The sequence below is a fragment of the Tamandua tetradactyla genome, chromosome 15 (genome assembly GCF_023851605.1).
Source record: "Tamandua tetradactyla isolate mTamTet1 chromosome 15, mTamTet1.pri, whole genome shotgun sequence".
Classification (NCBI taxonomy): Eukaryota; Metazoa; Chordata; class Mammalia; order Pilosa; family Myrmecophagidae; genus Tamandua; species Tamandua tetradactyla.
The window spans coordinates 37,195,334-37,207,532 of NC_135341.1; the positions used below are offsets into that span (position 1 = coordinate 37,195,334).

General features: G+C 51.8%; 3 protein-coding genes across 12 annotated transcripts in view; 2 read left to right on the forward strand and 1 right to left on the reverse strand.

The window, feature by feature from the left end:
• The window catches only part of QRICH1 (glutamine rich 1), a 40,845-nt gene extending 36,250 nt beyond the window's left edge, over window positions 1-4,595 (forward strand). For all 4 annotated transcript variants that reach the window (XM_077129363.1, XM_077129361.1, XM_077129362.1 and 1 more), the window contains 4 exons: window positions 1,380-1,488; window positions 1,847-1,998; window positions 2,321-2,411; window positions 3,627-4,595. In XM_077129363.1, coding sequence (XP_076985478.1) covers window positions 1,380-1,488; window positions 1,847-1,998; window positions 2,321-2,411; window positions 3,627-3,819 — 545 coding nt within the window. In that variant the 3' untranslated portion in view covers window positions 3,820-4,595. The remainder of the gene's footprint in view (window positions 1-1,379; window positions 1,489-1,846; window positions 1,999-2,320; window positions 2,412-3,626) is intronic.
• A 323-nt stretch (window positions 4,596-4,918) lies between these two features.
• IMPDH2 (inosine monophosphate dehydrogenase 2) lies at window positions 4,919-9,824 on the forward strand. 3 transcript variants are annotated; one of them, XM_077129373.1, is made up of 14 exons: window positions 4,919-4,955; window positions 5,520-5,568; window positions 5,779-5,880; window positions 5,990-6,064; window positions 6,394-6,600; window positions 7,118-7,205; window positions 7,288-7,487; window positions 7,569-7,659; window positions 7,754-7,849; window positions 8,851-8,994; window positions 9,080-9,224; window positions 9,342-9,485; window positions 9,569-9,652; window positions 9,752-9,824. In XM_077129373.1, exons 3-14 carry the CDS (start codon window positions 5,839-5,841, stop codon window positions 9,771-9,773), a joined length of 1,338 nt encoding a protein of 445 aa, XP_076985488.1. In that variant the 5' UTR covers window positions 4,919-4,955; window positions 5,520-5,568; window positions 5,779-5,838; the 3' UTR covers window positions 9,774-9,824. The 3 variants fall into 3 exon arrangements, with proteins under 3 accessions (XP_076985488.1, XP_076985486.1, XP_076985487.1); XM_077129371.1 differs by lacking the exon at window positions 4,919-4,955 and adding an exon at window positions 4,962-5,167; XM_077129372.1 differs by lacking the exon at window positions 4,919-4,955 and adding an exon at window positions 4,962-5,110.
• On the reverse strand, window positions 6,864-11,959 carry NDUFAF3 (NADH:ubiquinone oxidoreductase complex assembly factor 3). 5 transcript variants are annotated; one of them, XR_013162775.1, is made up of 7 exons: window positions 11,360-11,788; window positions 11,084-11,276; window positions 10,874-10,940; window positions 10,652-10,752; window positions 10,422-10,572; window positions 9,424-9,590; window positions 6,864-7,832 (listed from the first exon to the last, which is right to left on the reverse strand). XR_013162775.1 is itself a non-coding variant. In XM_077129375.1 (6 exons), the coding sequence occupies exons 1-5, from the start codon at window positions 11,434-11,436 to the stop codon at window positions 10,456-10,458; spliced, it is 555 nt and encodes a 184-aa protein (XP_076985490.1). In that variant the 5' UTR covers window positions 11,437-11,788; the 3' UTR covers window positions 9,795-9,948; window positions 10,422-10,455. The 5 variants fall into 5 exon arrangements, 4 of the variants coding, with proteins under 4 accessions (XP_076985490.1, XP_076985492.1, XP_076985491.1 ...); XM_077129375.1 differs by lacking the exons at window positions 6,864-7,832; window positions 9,424-9,590 and adding an exon at window positions 9,795-9,948; XM_077129377.1 differs by lacking the exons at window positions 6,864-7,832; window positions 9,424-9,590; window positions 11,360-11,788 and adding an exon at window positions 11,814-11,959 and having other exon boundaries at window positions 10,352-10,572.
• Window positions 11,960-12,199: the final 240 nt, after the last annotated feature.

Here is a 12,199-nt window from a genome sequence, read left to right on the forward strand (position 1 = left end):
TCCCAGTGGCGAGGTTGCTGGATTATATGGCAGTTGTATATTTAGCTTCCTGAGGAATCACCAAACTGTCTTCCACAGTGGCTACAGCATTCTCCATTCCCACCAATAGTGAATAAGTAGAACTATAAGGCTTTTTATAATGTCTCTGTGTCTTATTTTTCCCATACCAGGAGTTCTGGTTCTCAAGCATTAGAATTCCCTTTTGTGTTGCTGAGAGGAAAATAGAGCTAGGGAAGTGATACCAGGGAGAACAGGTGGCAGAGTTACCCAGAGAAAGTGGCATATTCTAAGGTGTGCTTGGAACTACTAGGAGCTGGCCTTTGCCAAGGAGGACTGTCTTCTTTCACTTATTCTACGTCTTGGGGGCTTTAGATAAGTCTGAAAGCACAGAAACTTGTCCCATTGCCGCTGACCCACAAAATAGCCAATGGGTGGATAAGAGTAAAGCCAGAGATGGCCTAAAGAGATGAAAGTGGACTAGTGGAGCCAGAGGTACAGCTTTGGCAAGCAAGAATAGGGAGCAGGGACATGTTGAGTATCCTTTTCCTGTATTCTGTAAGTGGGACCCTCACTGCCTGTCTGGAGAATCCTGAACCCCTTCAGGAAAATACTGGTCTATGCTGCTGTCTCACTATCCTCCCGATGCCTGGCATAAAGACTTGTACATGTATTACTGAATGAGCACATAAAGGGGGCTTGATAATCAGCCCAGTTGCCATCTTCCTCTAAAGACCTGGCTGCTAAGTTTGTTTTGTTGAACAGCTGGCCTCTGACCCTGAACAGCTCTGGACTTGCTTATGGACTAGGATTTTGGATAAAGTCTACCCTGTGGGGGAAATTTATGATACTTCCAAATGTGAGTCTCCCCCTTATCCAGAGAGGGGATCAGATGGTAGACATGAGAGTTTCGGCAGGGGGAAACAGGAGCATGCATATCAGTTCTTTGGGCCCTGGTCACCTTTGAAAATATTATGAAAGCTCTGTACCCTCTCTTCAGAGAAGTCTGTAGATTCAGAGTTTGGTTTACGGTTTAAGGTGTTTCACTCTCCCGGTCAACCATTCTTTTACCCATATTAACTTTGGATTAAAGGAAGAATTAATGTCGGGTAAGAGCAATCCTTTAGGAGAGTGATTCTCAAACTGTGGCCCGTAGAACAGTATTAACATCACCTAGTAACTTGTTAGCAGTGCCCATTCTCAGGTCCCACCCTAGAAACTTGGGTTTGGGACCCTGCCCATCTGTGTTTAAATAAGCTCTCCAGATGATTTTGCCTTGTCCTAGAGAGACTTCCATTATTTAACTTGGAGTCTTTTGTGGTCCTTGTACCTCATACCTCCTAACCTGCCACCCTCTTGTAGTAATGCTCTCTTCCTTTTAGGCTATGTCCTGCCCAGCCATGTAACTGAGGAAATGCTATGGGAGTGCAAGCAGCTTGGGGCTCACTCCCCTTCCACCCTGCTGACCACCCTCATGTTCTTTAACACCAAGTAAGTGTTTTGTAGGCTCCATGTTAGTCACTGTTGGGGTCTGACCAGTGAAGAGGGTAGAATCCATCCAGAAGTTCTTCTGAATTCCTCTGACATATATTGAGAGCCTTGGGGGTTACTAAAAGCCCCTGGCTCCACTAGGCTACATCTTGCATAGTGACTAGTGAGGCAAACAGCTTTGCCAGACCCCTGTCATCAGTCCTGATGTTGTTCTCCACTGTACATGTGCTTGGCTATGGGCCTACCCAGATCCTGGGTCTTGTAGGCTGTGGCTCCTCTGAAATACAGCTGGGTAGAGTGTAAGTCATGGTCTTCTCCCGGCACCCCTTCCTCTGCCTTGCTTTCGCTTGTGGTCCAGGTACTTCCTGTTGAAGACAGTGGACCAGCACATGAAACTGGCCTTCTCCAAGGTCTTGCGACAGACAAAGAAAAACCCCTCAAATCCCAAGGATAAAAGCACGAGTATCCGGTATTTGAAGGCACTTGGGATACACCAGACTGGCCAGAAAGGTAGGGGATATGGACAGGATGCAGAAACAGATGCCACTTCCCTGCCCTGCTCTTGTGATCAGTGTGAAAGTTGGGGCTTGCTAGATGGGAATGCGCCATTCCCTTCAACCCAGCCAAGAACTTCAAACTTTTCACCTGGAAACAGAGAAAGCCCTCCTTAAATCATTGGATTCCCAGCGATTTACATACAGAGCCGTGTTGGCCTCCACTCACTACTGCATGTGTGCAGGGCCTAACATTTACTTGGGATGGCTGGGAGTCTGAGTCTTATGCTCTGTGCTAGGCCATCTGATGCCATATCTGTCGGGGTTGTGTTTTATAGTTACAGATGACATGTATGCAGAACAGACGGAAAATCCGGAGAATCCCCTGAGGTGTCCCATCAAGCTCTACGATTTCTACCTCTTTAAATGGTGAGGTGGCTGCATCTTCCTAGCCTTTATCTTTTATTGTTTCCACCCTGGATCTAAAGGGGACAGACTCTTGTCCTTGACTTTTGTTCCCTCTTGCTCCTGCAGTTTGGTCTGTTCCCTTTACAGCATTGTCAGAATGATCTTTCAGTGTTGCAGGCCTTACTGTAACTTTCATTTACTTTAGTTTACTTTAACATGTCAGTTAAATTAAGACCTTCAATGGTTTCCAATTACTCTATAGAGAAGGAGACTAATGCTCAAGATCCTTTGTGCACTCTCTTTTGCTAACTTCATGTCCATGTAGTTCCATGGTTCTCCCGTCACACTTGACTTTTCTCCACTGAGGAGAACCATGTTCTCCTCCCTCAAGGCTTTGGCTCAGAGCTTTTCCCTACTGGGCAAGTCCCCTCTGCCCCTTTTTAGTAATTAGCTCCTACTTACCTCAAACATAACTTTATCAGGGACACATTTCCAGATTTCCTACCTCTACTTAAGCTTAGACTAGATCGAGTCCCCTGGTTATTTCTCCATAGCACTGTTTGTCATTTTGTGTGTATTTGTTAATTGTTCAATTGCTATCTGTCTCCCCCCCCCCCCCCCCCCAGTCTATAGTAAGCTCTGTTATAAGGCAGAGACTCTTCATCTTGCTCATTGCTGTAACATCAGTGCTTAGGGAGGTCTGCCACACAGTAGCCCTTTGATAAATCTTGGCTGGCTGGATGGATGTATAGCTGTTAGAGGATGGAAAGTGCTAAGTACTTGAGAGAGGTACAGCATGACTAGGGATGGGTGGGAGGGATCGAGCCCAAAAAAGAGGCCCTAATCTCTTAAACCAGGAAGGCAGAAAAGGGTCCCTCAGATAGAACTGAGGATTAACAATGGATTAGATAAAGGAAACAGCATGAGCAAATACTTTGAGATGGTCTTCTGGGCATTAGGGTTGGCTCTGAGTTTGGTAAGCCTGGACAAATAGATGAGATGAGTGCATTAGAAGGATGGATCATAGCTAGCAGTGTAAGGGAGGACAGAAAGGAAGCACCCTGTCGCTGTGTTTTACAGTAGCCTCAAGGAGCTCTAGAGTTCTATAACTGTTCCATACTCTGCAGAGGCGGTGCCATTTGCAACTTTTGAAGATACTGTCAGTCCAGGGAGTTCAGGATAGAGAGATGTGAGGTTGTGGTGGTATTGCCCAGCTTTAACTGATGTGTTCTTCAGCCCCCAGAGTGTGAAAGGCCGGAATGACACCTTTTACCTGACACCAGAACCGGTGGTGGCCCCCAACAGCCCAATCTGGTACTCAGTCCAGCCTATCAGCAGAGAGCAGATGGGACAGATGCTGACCCGAATCCTGGTGATACGAGAAATTCAGGAGGCCATTGCAGTAGCCGGTGCAAGTACCATGCACTGAGACACCTCAGCCATGGTGCAAGGAAGACCAGCCAGGAAAAACTGGACAAACTTTCACACTAAAGAAGAGGCCTCCGTTCTTTCTTTTTTCTAATTGGTGTAGTTATGAAGCCTTTCTGGCTACTCCTGTTTAAAATGTAAAAGGAAACTTTGCCCCTTGTGTATTTTCATAAACCTGCTACAGCAGATTCCTCAGCCCATAGGGCTCTGGAATTCCTGATGTCCAGATGCCCTGGAGAGTTGCTGGCTGGCTTGTTTTGTTTTGTTTTTTGTTTTGTTTTGTTGTTGTTGTTGTTTTGTTTTTTTTTTTGGTCTGGTGTCTTGGGAAGGAACCTGGACTATTAGGAGAAATGTAGCCCCTTCCCTTCCTCCAGAAAGATGGAATTGATGAATGGACCCCCAGGGAATCTCCCCAGCTGCCCTCCCTGGACTGGCAGACATTGCTGACCATGAGGGAGCCACGTTCTTTTCTTTCTTCATGCTCAGACAAACTTAGCATCTTAATAGAAGGAAAATGAGAACTTCAATTATGATTTATTAAAGACAATTTCTATTACACCCTCTTTGAGACAAGTGACATTTTAGATGTTAAAGTAAAAACTTTACCATGGGTTTTTTTTTTTTTGGCCTAACATTGAGAGGCCTTAAACCTGAGGCTCCTGTGCCTGATGGAATTCTTGTAACATACACTTGTGTATCATATAAAGATACCACTCTGTTTCTCTTATGTATTCTTACTCTAGTTGTTTATTAAGAATGACAAGCACGTCTTTTCAACCTGTTAGTGAACAATGCCTCTTTATTTGGGGAGGAGCCTGGCGGGACAATGGCAGCAAAGCCGGCGTTATTAATATACAGGATATGGTATGGAGTTAAAGCTCCTCCTCCGCTCAGCAGGCCCTGGCAGGGAGGTGGGACAGGAAGCCAATCCTAGCTCAGATTCCGCGGAGCTTTGGGCAGCCAGGAATGGTCGGCTACCTTTGGGTCGGGCCGTGCGCTTGCGTCCGCTCTCGGAAGCTAACCCCGCCTCCTCCACGAGAGCGCAGAAGATCTCGCCTTCGCTCGTTGCGTCCTGACGTCAGTAGTGCGCGCTGCGCCATGACGCTCTCGGCGGGTTTATATTGGCGTGGCTCGGGCGTAAGCGTTCTCTGCGGCGCGGTCTTAGGAGACACGCGGCGTCGCCCCGTGCTGGCCATGGCAGATTACTTGATAAGCGGCGGCACGTCCTACGTGCCCGACGACGGTCTTACGGCCCAGCAGCTCTTCAACTGCGGGGATGGCCTCACCTACAAGTGTGGGCCTAGCGGGTTCACCTGGGCGAGGGGCAGGGTGGCGAGCTGGGCGAAGAGGTCGTTTGGGGTTTTCTTCCTGCCGGCTTTTGCGCGGACTTGGGGATTGGTTCCGGGTATCTCTCAGCCTTCTCCCGGGCTTAGTTGACAGATTTGGGAGGGGAAGGGGTGGTAGATGGGGAAAACATCCTGTTAGAAACTGGTACTTGGAGTTAGGGCACAGGGAGCGCTGATGACAGCTCGGTGGCAGAGAAGGACCCCATGTCCTGATGTCCATCTTGTGCTTCCCTGTGACACTGGCTCAGTCAGTGCCACTCCTTGCCCAGAAGCCTATGGGATAAGCTATGGGGATGCATTCTTAGGATGCCCTAAGCCTGAGTCCTCTCCCAATTGGTACACCCCTCCCCCACAGTGACTTTCTCATTCTTCCTGGGTACATCGACTTCACTGCAGACCAGGTGGTAAGTATGCAGGGCATTGGGTCCTGGTTACCAAACGGGGGAAGGGGCTGCTATCCTCTGGACTCTGAGCTACCTCACCAGATTTTGCGCTTCAGGGTGGATTCTGTGGGGTAACGTTACTAACTTGCGTGCAGGTCATATCTTGTATGGAGTGGAGGGCCTGGAGATAAATGAGGTGCTTTCTCATACTAACAGAACTTATCTTCTCAGGACCTGACTTCTGCACTGACCAAGAAGATCACTCTAAAGACCCCTCTGGTTTCCTCACCCATGGACACAGTCACTGAGGCAGGAATGGCCATAGCAATGGCGGTGAGCCCCACAGGGTGGCTGGGCAGAAGCTGGGAGCCTGGGTTTCTTCCCCAACAACAAAGTCAAGCCCCTTCTGTGATTTTTTTTTTCTCTTCTGTCTGTACTGCAGCTTACAGGAGGTATTGGCTTCATCCACCACAACTGTACACCTGAATTCCAGGCCAATGAAGTTCGGAAAGTGAAGGTGAGTAGGAGGAGGATCCCGGCCAAGAACTCCTGGGGATTGCACCGAGGTGGAATGGTGGGAGTCAGGGGAGTTATCTGCTCCTGATTTAGGATCTTTACTTCCCATTCTGGGATTCAGTTCCTGGGAAGAGCCTGAGACCCAGCATTTTCAGGCAGTCATAGAGGCCCAGGTAGACGGTGCCTACAGCCTACCCATGTTTCCTGTCTCTGACCTCTGGAAATGGTTTGTGTGGTGGTGTGATTTGGCCTTGTGGCAGTGCCATAGGTTCCAGGCTCCAAATGCAGAGCTTGAAGGAAGTTCAAAGATGTTCTTACCACCCCTTCCAGAAATATGAGCAGGGATTCATCACAGACCCCGTGGTCCTCAGCCCCAAAGATCGTGTACGAGATGTGTTTGAGGCCAAGGCCCGGCATGGTTTTTGTGGGATCCCCATCACTGACACAGGCCGGATGGGGAGCCGCCTGGTAGGCATCATCTCCTCGCGGGACATTGATTTTCTCAAGGAGGAGGAACACGATCGATTGTTGGAAGAGGTGGGTGTTGCTAATAGTGTACAGCCAAGCACTGGCAGCTCTGGCTAAAGATGAGAAAGCTTGTGTTGGCCAAATGATGTCTCTGAGTGCTTCTGCTGCCCAGGAATGATAAAGTGCCCAGGCTAAGTTTCTGGCTCTTCAGAGGCTTCCTGCACCCCTCCCGCTAGAGGCGCTCAAGCTGCCCAAACACTTGCCAGCACACATGGTGTGTTTGCCATTCACAGTGTGGGGGTATCATTCAAGAACCAACTTTAGCCTTCTGCTTCTTATTCTCATGATATTGGTCTCTATTGTTATTTTTTCTCCACAAGGTAACAGGCAGCTCTTAGTATCACGTTGCCCTTTCTACTCAATTCTTGTTCTTGCCACTAGACTCTGCGACAGAGACTGTTAAATTCCCTTGAGGAAAGTGGTTTGGAGGTAGAGAGTGAATATAGTGGTCCTTGAGTTAGGGCAGGGTCTGTGTGTAGGGGGTGCCCTCCAACTGCCCTTTCCTCACCGCTCCCTTCTGTCCCAGATCATGACTAAACGAGAAGACTTGGTGGTGGCCCCTGCAGGCATTACATTGAAGGAAGCAAATGAAATTCTACAACGAAGCAAGAAGGGTAAACAAGCCCTGGAGGTTGGCTACTCCCTAGATGTGGAAAAGAGCCCAAGGTCCTGACTCATACCCCACCCTGTCCACAGGAAAATTGCCCATCGTAAATGAAGATGATGAGCTGGTGGCCATTATTGCCCGGACCGACCTGAAGAAGAATCGGGATTACCCACTGGCCTCTAAAGATGCAAAGAAGCAGCTGCTGTGTGGGGCAGCTATTGGCACACATGAGGATGACAAGTATCGGCTTGACTTGCTGGCCCAGGCTGGTGTGGATGTGGTGGTCCTGGTGAGCTCCTGCACAGTCATAGTCAGGCAACAGGGACAGCTGCCATGCTGAAGTCTTACTGGAACTTCTTTTCTGTCCCAGGACTCCTCCCAGGGCAACTCCATCTTCCAGATCAGCATGATCAAGTACATCAAAGAAAAGTACCCCAGTCTCCAGGTCATTGGGGGCAACGGTGAGGCAAAACTAGGTGCTGAAGTACATGGGATGTTAACAGGGAGGCTGGGCTCCCATCTGGACTTTCTCCTGATCCTTTTCCTCTCCTTCAGTGGTTACAGCTGCTCAGGCCAAGAACCTCATTGACGCAGGTGTGGATGCCCTGCGGGTTGGCATGGGCAGTGGCTCCATCTGCATCACCCAAGAAGGTAAGAAGATGCTTTGTCAGATTCCTGAGAGATTCTGGCTTTAGCAGGACCCTTTGCTCCACCCGCCCTGGAGCTGAGCACTCTTTGGAACTGCACTGAGCCCTACCCCCAATAGGAGCAGCCCTGGGGGCCAAATTGGATTGGTGATACATACTGGAAGGAAGCAAGACAAACTCTCATCATCCCTCACCTGCCACCTACCTGTCCCTTGCCTAGCCTGGCCTCCTCGCTCCTGCTCTGTGCCCTCTCTAAACTCTGGTCTGTTTGTTTTATTTAGTGGCTCCCAAGATCCCTCCAGACATAAAGTCCCACAGCCCCAAATGCCCTTCTACTGTCACGGGCTGCTATAGTAAGTTCGGCCCGGCCCACTGGCCCGGCCCAGCTGCCCACTGCCCAGCTGCTTGGTTGACTGTAGCTATAGCTCCGGGGTTTGTGGTGCTGATGGGGGGGCAGGACAGACTTTTGGACAGACCATGGTTTCTGGGGCAGTCATAGGGCAGGATCTTCTTTCCCAGGCAAGCCCTGCTCTGTCCATATTTCCTCCAGTTGGCATGGCTCAAAGACCAACTCTGGAGCCTGCTTTCCCTTCCACACAACCACTCTCCTGACCTTGTCTGAACTGCCTACTATGCAGGAAGGGGCTGGGCCCAACTTAATGTGTCTGGGTACTAACTGCATGGTATCTCCTGCACCACCTGATACCAGGTGGGTGGGGCTTTCCCAGCTGCTACAATTGCATGTGCCTGAGGCTGCCCTGGACCTTGCACACATGCACGTGCACACGTGGGGTGAGCAGAGGTTAGCACAACGGTATTGTTCAAGGCAGATGAGGCAGCAGCCATCCCACACACATCTATTCCTTAGCCAGGGTGAGGTCCTGGTACAGGTGTAGCCCAGAGTTCATGAGTGCAGAGTATAGCTGCTAGGCCCCTTGCCTCTCCCCTTTAGTCATCCTCTCTCTGCCTCCCCCCAAAAAAATCTGGTCCTCCATCTGTTTACAGTGCTGGCTTGTGGACGGCCCCAGGCAACAGCTGTGTACAAGGTGTCAGAATATGCACGGCGCTTTGGTGTTCCTGTCATTGCAGACGGAGGAATCCAAAATGTAGGCCATATTGCTAAAGCCTTGGCCCTTGGAGCCTCCACAGGTGAGACCCAGCATCCCTACAGCCTGGCGGGACCCCTTCTGTACTGCTGTTCAGGCTCTGCTTCAAACGCTGCCTCTGTCCACAGTCATGATGGGCTCCCTCCTGGCTGCTACAACTGAGGCCCCTGGCGAGTACTTCTTCTCTGATGGGATCCGGCTGAAGAAATACCGTGGTATGGGTTCTCTTGACGCCATGGACAAGCATCTCAGCAGCCAGAACCGTTACTTTAGGTGGGGTAGGCAGGACGGTTACACACCCTTCCTCCTCCCACCCCCGCCGCCTGCTCCCAATCTGTGTACTTGCTAGCCTAATCCCTGCTGTGACCTTGCCCATGCCTCTCTTTGCAGTGAAGCTGATAAAATTAAGGTGGCCCAGGGAGTCTCTGGGGCTGTGCAGGACAAAGGGTCCATACACAAGTTCGTCCCCTACCTGATTGCTGGCATTCAGCACTCTTGTCAGGACATTGGCGCCAAGAGTTTGACCCAAGTTCGGTGAGCCAGGGGGTCTGGGCACATGAGTAGAGAGGCTGGTCTAGGACCAGTTACCCACGTCTGACATTGGTCCGTCTCTTCAGAGCCATGATGTACTCTGGGGAGCTCAAGTTTGAAAAGAGAACATCTTCAGCTCAGGTGGAAGGTGGTGTCCATAGCCTCCACTCGTAAGTCACCAATTCCCCCCTCCCTCCTATCCTGTAGGGAACCTTTGCCACTCCTCCTTCCTCCTGCCCTCACCTCACAACTGGTCTTTCTGCCTGCAGGTATGAAAAACGGCTTTTCTGAAAAGGAATCCAGCACACCCCCTTGGTTTTTCAATAAAAGTTTGAAAATAGTCATGCTTGGTCTTTGTGATCAACAGGCAGAATGGGGCTCTGCAGGTGCCACCATAGATGCACATAAGCAGCATTTTCATTTCTAGACAGAACCTTAGGTCCTGAAGTAAGGGAGCTCCATGGCCCTGGAAGGCAATGACTCTAGGTTTCAATGAGTCCTTTCTGAGGTGGCCCACCAAGCAGCTTTGATCAGCCCTGACCCCCTAGGACAGGTCAAGGAAAATTCCTTGTAGTCTTAGAATGGTATCCACAGAGCTTCTTGCTAGACCAAAACTAGTTCTCATGGAACCAGGTCAAGACTCACATATATGTTCCCCAACTTAAGGACTTTGTGAGGAAAGTATTACAGCCCCGCAAATCAGCATGTGAGCAAGTGGGCAGATCTGGGGTTTGGAACAAGCACACACTGCCTGCCTCTAAGGGGCCAGGGAGTTGCAAGGGATCTAAGTGAAAAAAGTGACCCTCTGACTTTTTCATAACCTCCACTGAAACACTCACCCCTCAAGCAATACACTTGATACAAAACAGGAGAGGTCAATTAATTGTTAATAGCAAGTACAGAAAGGGAGAATAGTGAAAGGGTTGCAAACTCGCGCACCCTTTAGCGGAAACGCAGGTCAGTTCCCAGTGGTTCATTGTGCAGTTTGGGCCAGAGATGTGGGTGCCGCCCCTCCCGGTGGGGGAATGAGAGCAGCTCCTGTCACCCGGCCTTCATGGCACAGGAAGTTGAATGTGGCACAGGCATTGGGCTGCAAAGAGAAAGCCAATGTCACCCTGGTTTCCGCTAAACCTTAGGTTCCCACAGCATTCTCAAGCCCCGGGCCTCACAGTGTCCTGCACTTCAACAGCGATGCCCCGCTGTCTCATGGCTTGCAGTATCTCGGGATGCAGTCGCTCTGTCCGGTCTCCAGTGCCCACCACAACAATCTCTAAGGAGGGGTGGGTATCAGTGAGTCTACGAGCTATTCTGTTGGGAGGCTGGGGTGGGGGTGGCACTCTGAGACTGAGAACGCCTCGGCCCTGCCCTGCCCATCCCACCCAACCCCATACCTATCCGAGGTTCCAGCATCCAGAAAAGTGAGAAGCTCTCTTCAGTGATGTCCTGATGTGATCCTACCTGTGTGAGAGGAGGCCGGCTCAACACTACAAACCAATCCCCAAGCTCCCCACCCTGTCCGCTACAGGGGAAACGCCAAGATTGCCAGGAACTGAAGTAGTGTGACTGTGGGCCTCAGTTCCTCACTACTGGGCCAGGCTCACGTTCCACTGCACCACCGAATGCGGCAGTAGCGCGCAGGGTCCTATCACGCGGTCTCCGTTGACAGTAAAGCCGCGGTTGTTATAGCTGTCGATGTACATGGCGTGTACGGATTCGCGTTGCAGCAGCGAGATGCGCGTCCGCTGGTACAATTCGTCGTCTGCCGGCGTGAGCCGATGCTCACGCCGTGGAACCCTACGAAAGGTTACGGTCCGGGACGTGGAAACCAGGCTCTATGAACCTAGAGAGGCAGGTCAGGGGCGCGGACCTGGACTCACCATTGCAGTTCGAAGGGTGGAAAGCGCAAGGCGGGTCGCGCTGGGCATAGGCGGCGGAGCACGAAGGCAGCCGCCATGGTGGATCCGCACCAAGCGAGACCCGCGCGGGGCCAGCGGGGTTGTGGCGGAGCCCAGCCCAGCGCGGCCACAGCGCCCTCTGAGGCTCGGAGGGCACTACGCAGCTCCTCCCCAGACGCAGAGGGGATGAGCCACTGCCATCTGTTCCCAGGACTGCACGCCCCCACCCCGGGCGCGGCTCAGGTATCAGCACCTGCCGTCCGCCCCGCCCCGGACCTCGCTGGTAGTCTCTGGGGAGCGAGGCACCTGGCAGCGTCGCCGCCACAAAGGACTGCCCAGGCCGCACTCCTGCCCTGGCCCCCGGGGTCTCATCCATTACGCGAAGCTCGGGAGGTGCAGGGCGAGACTGCCGCGCACCTGTTCGCGTCCCGCACACCTGGCCAGGGCGTGGTGCCTGCCCGAGAGCCCTTAATCCCGGGATTTGGGGTTTCGGGTTCTGGGGGCGGGCTGGCAGGTCAGGTTTCCCTGCTTCGCCACCAAATCACTCCCCTCCCCAACCGTCATCCGCGCGACCGTTGACGGCACCGTCCCGCGCCGTGGGGGGCGTAGCCGTGCGTGGATTGGCTTCACAGGACCGCGAGGGGGCGTGGCCGGGCGATATCTCCTTAAAATGGCTCCAATTCTCCGGCCAGAGCAAGCGGAAGGGGACGTCGTGGTAGATTTGCTGTTGCTGTTCCGGAAGGATCGACCGGGCCGGACCGGACGGACATTGAACTACACAGCGGCTGGACCATCGCCCTGGCCTCGCCCGCTGTGCTTGCG

Excerpts from the sequence above, each read along its gene's own strand:
- NDUFAF3 (XM_077129375.1), bottom strand. The coding sequence starts at position 11,436 with ATGGCGGCTGCCTTCGTGCTCCGCCGCCTATGCCCAGCGCGACCCGCC. Across the intron at positions 10,753-10,873 it reads GATGCTGGAACCTCGGATAG|AGATTGTTGTGGTGGGCACT; the intron begins GTATGGGGTTGG and ends ACCCCTCCTTAG. Across the intron at positions 10,573-10,651 it reads CTGTTGAAGTGCAGGACACT|CCCAATGCCTGTGCCACATT; the intron begins GTGAGGCCCGGG and ends TTCTCTTTGCAG.
- IMPDH2 (XM_077129371.1), top strand. The coding sequence starts at position 5,013 with ATGGCAGATTACTTGATAAGCGGCGGCACGTCCTACGTGCCCGACGAC. Across the intron at positions 7,850-8,850 it reads CATCTGCATCACCCAAGAAG|TGCTGGCTTGTGGACGGCCC; the intron begins GTAAGAAGATGC and ends ATCTGTTTACAG. Across the intron at positions 9,486-9,568 it reads AAGAGTTTGACCCAAGTTCG|AGCCATGATGTACTCTGGGG; the intron begins GTGAGCCAGGGG and ends CCGTCTCTTCAG.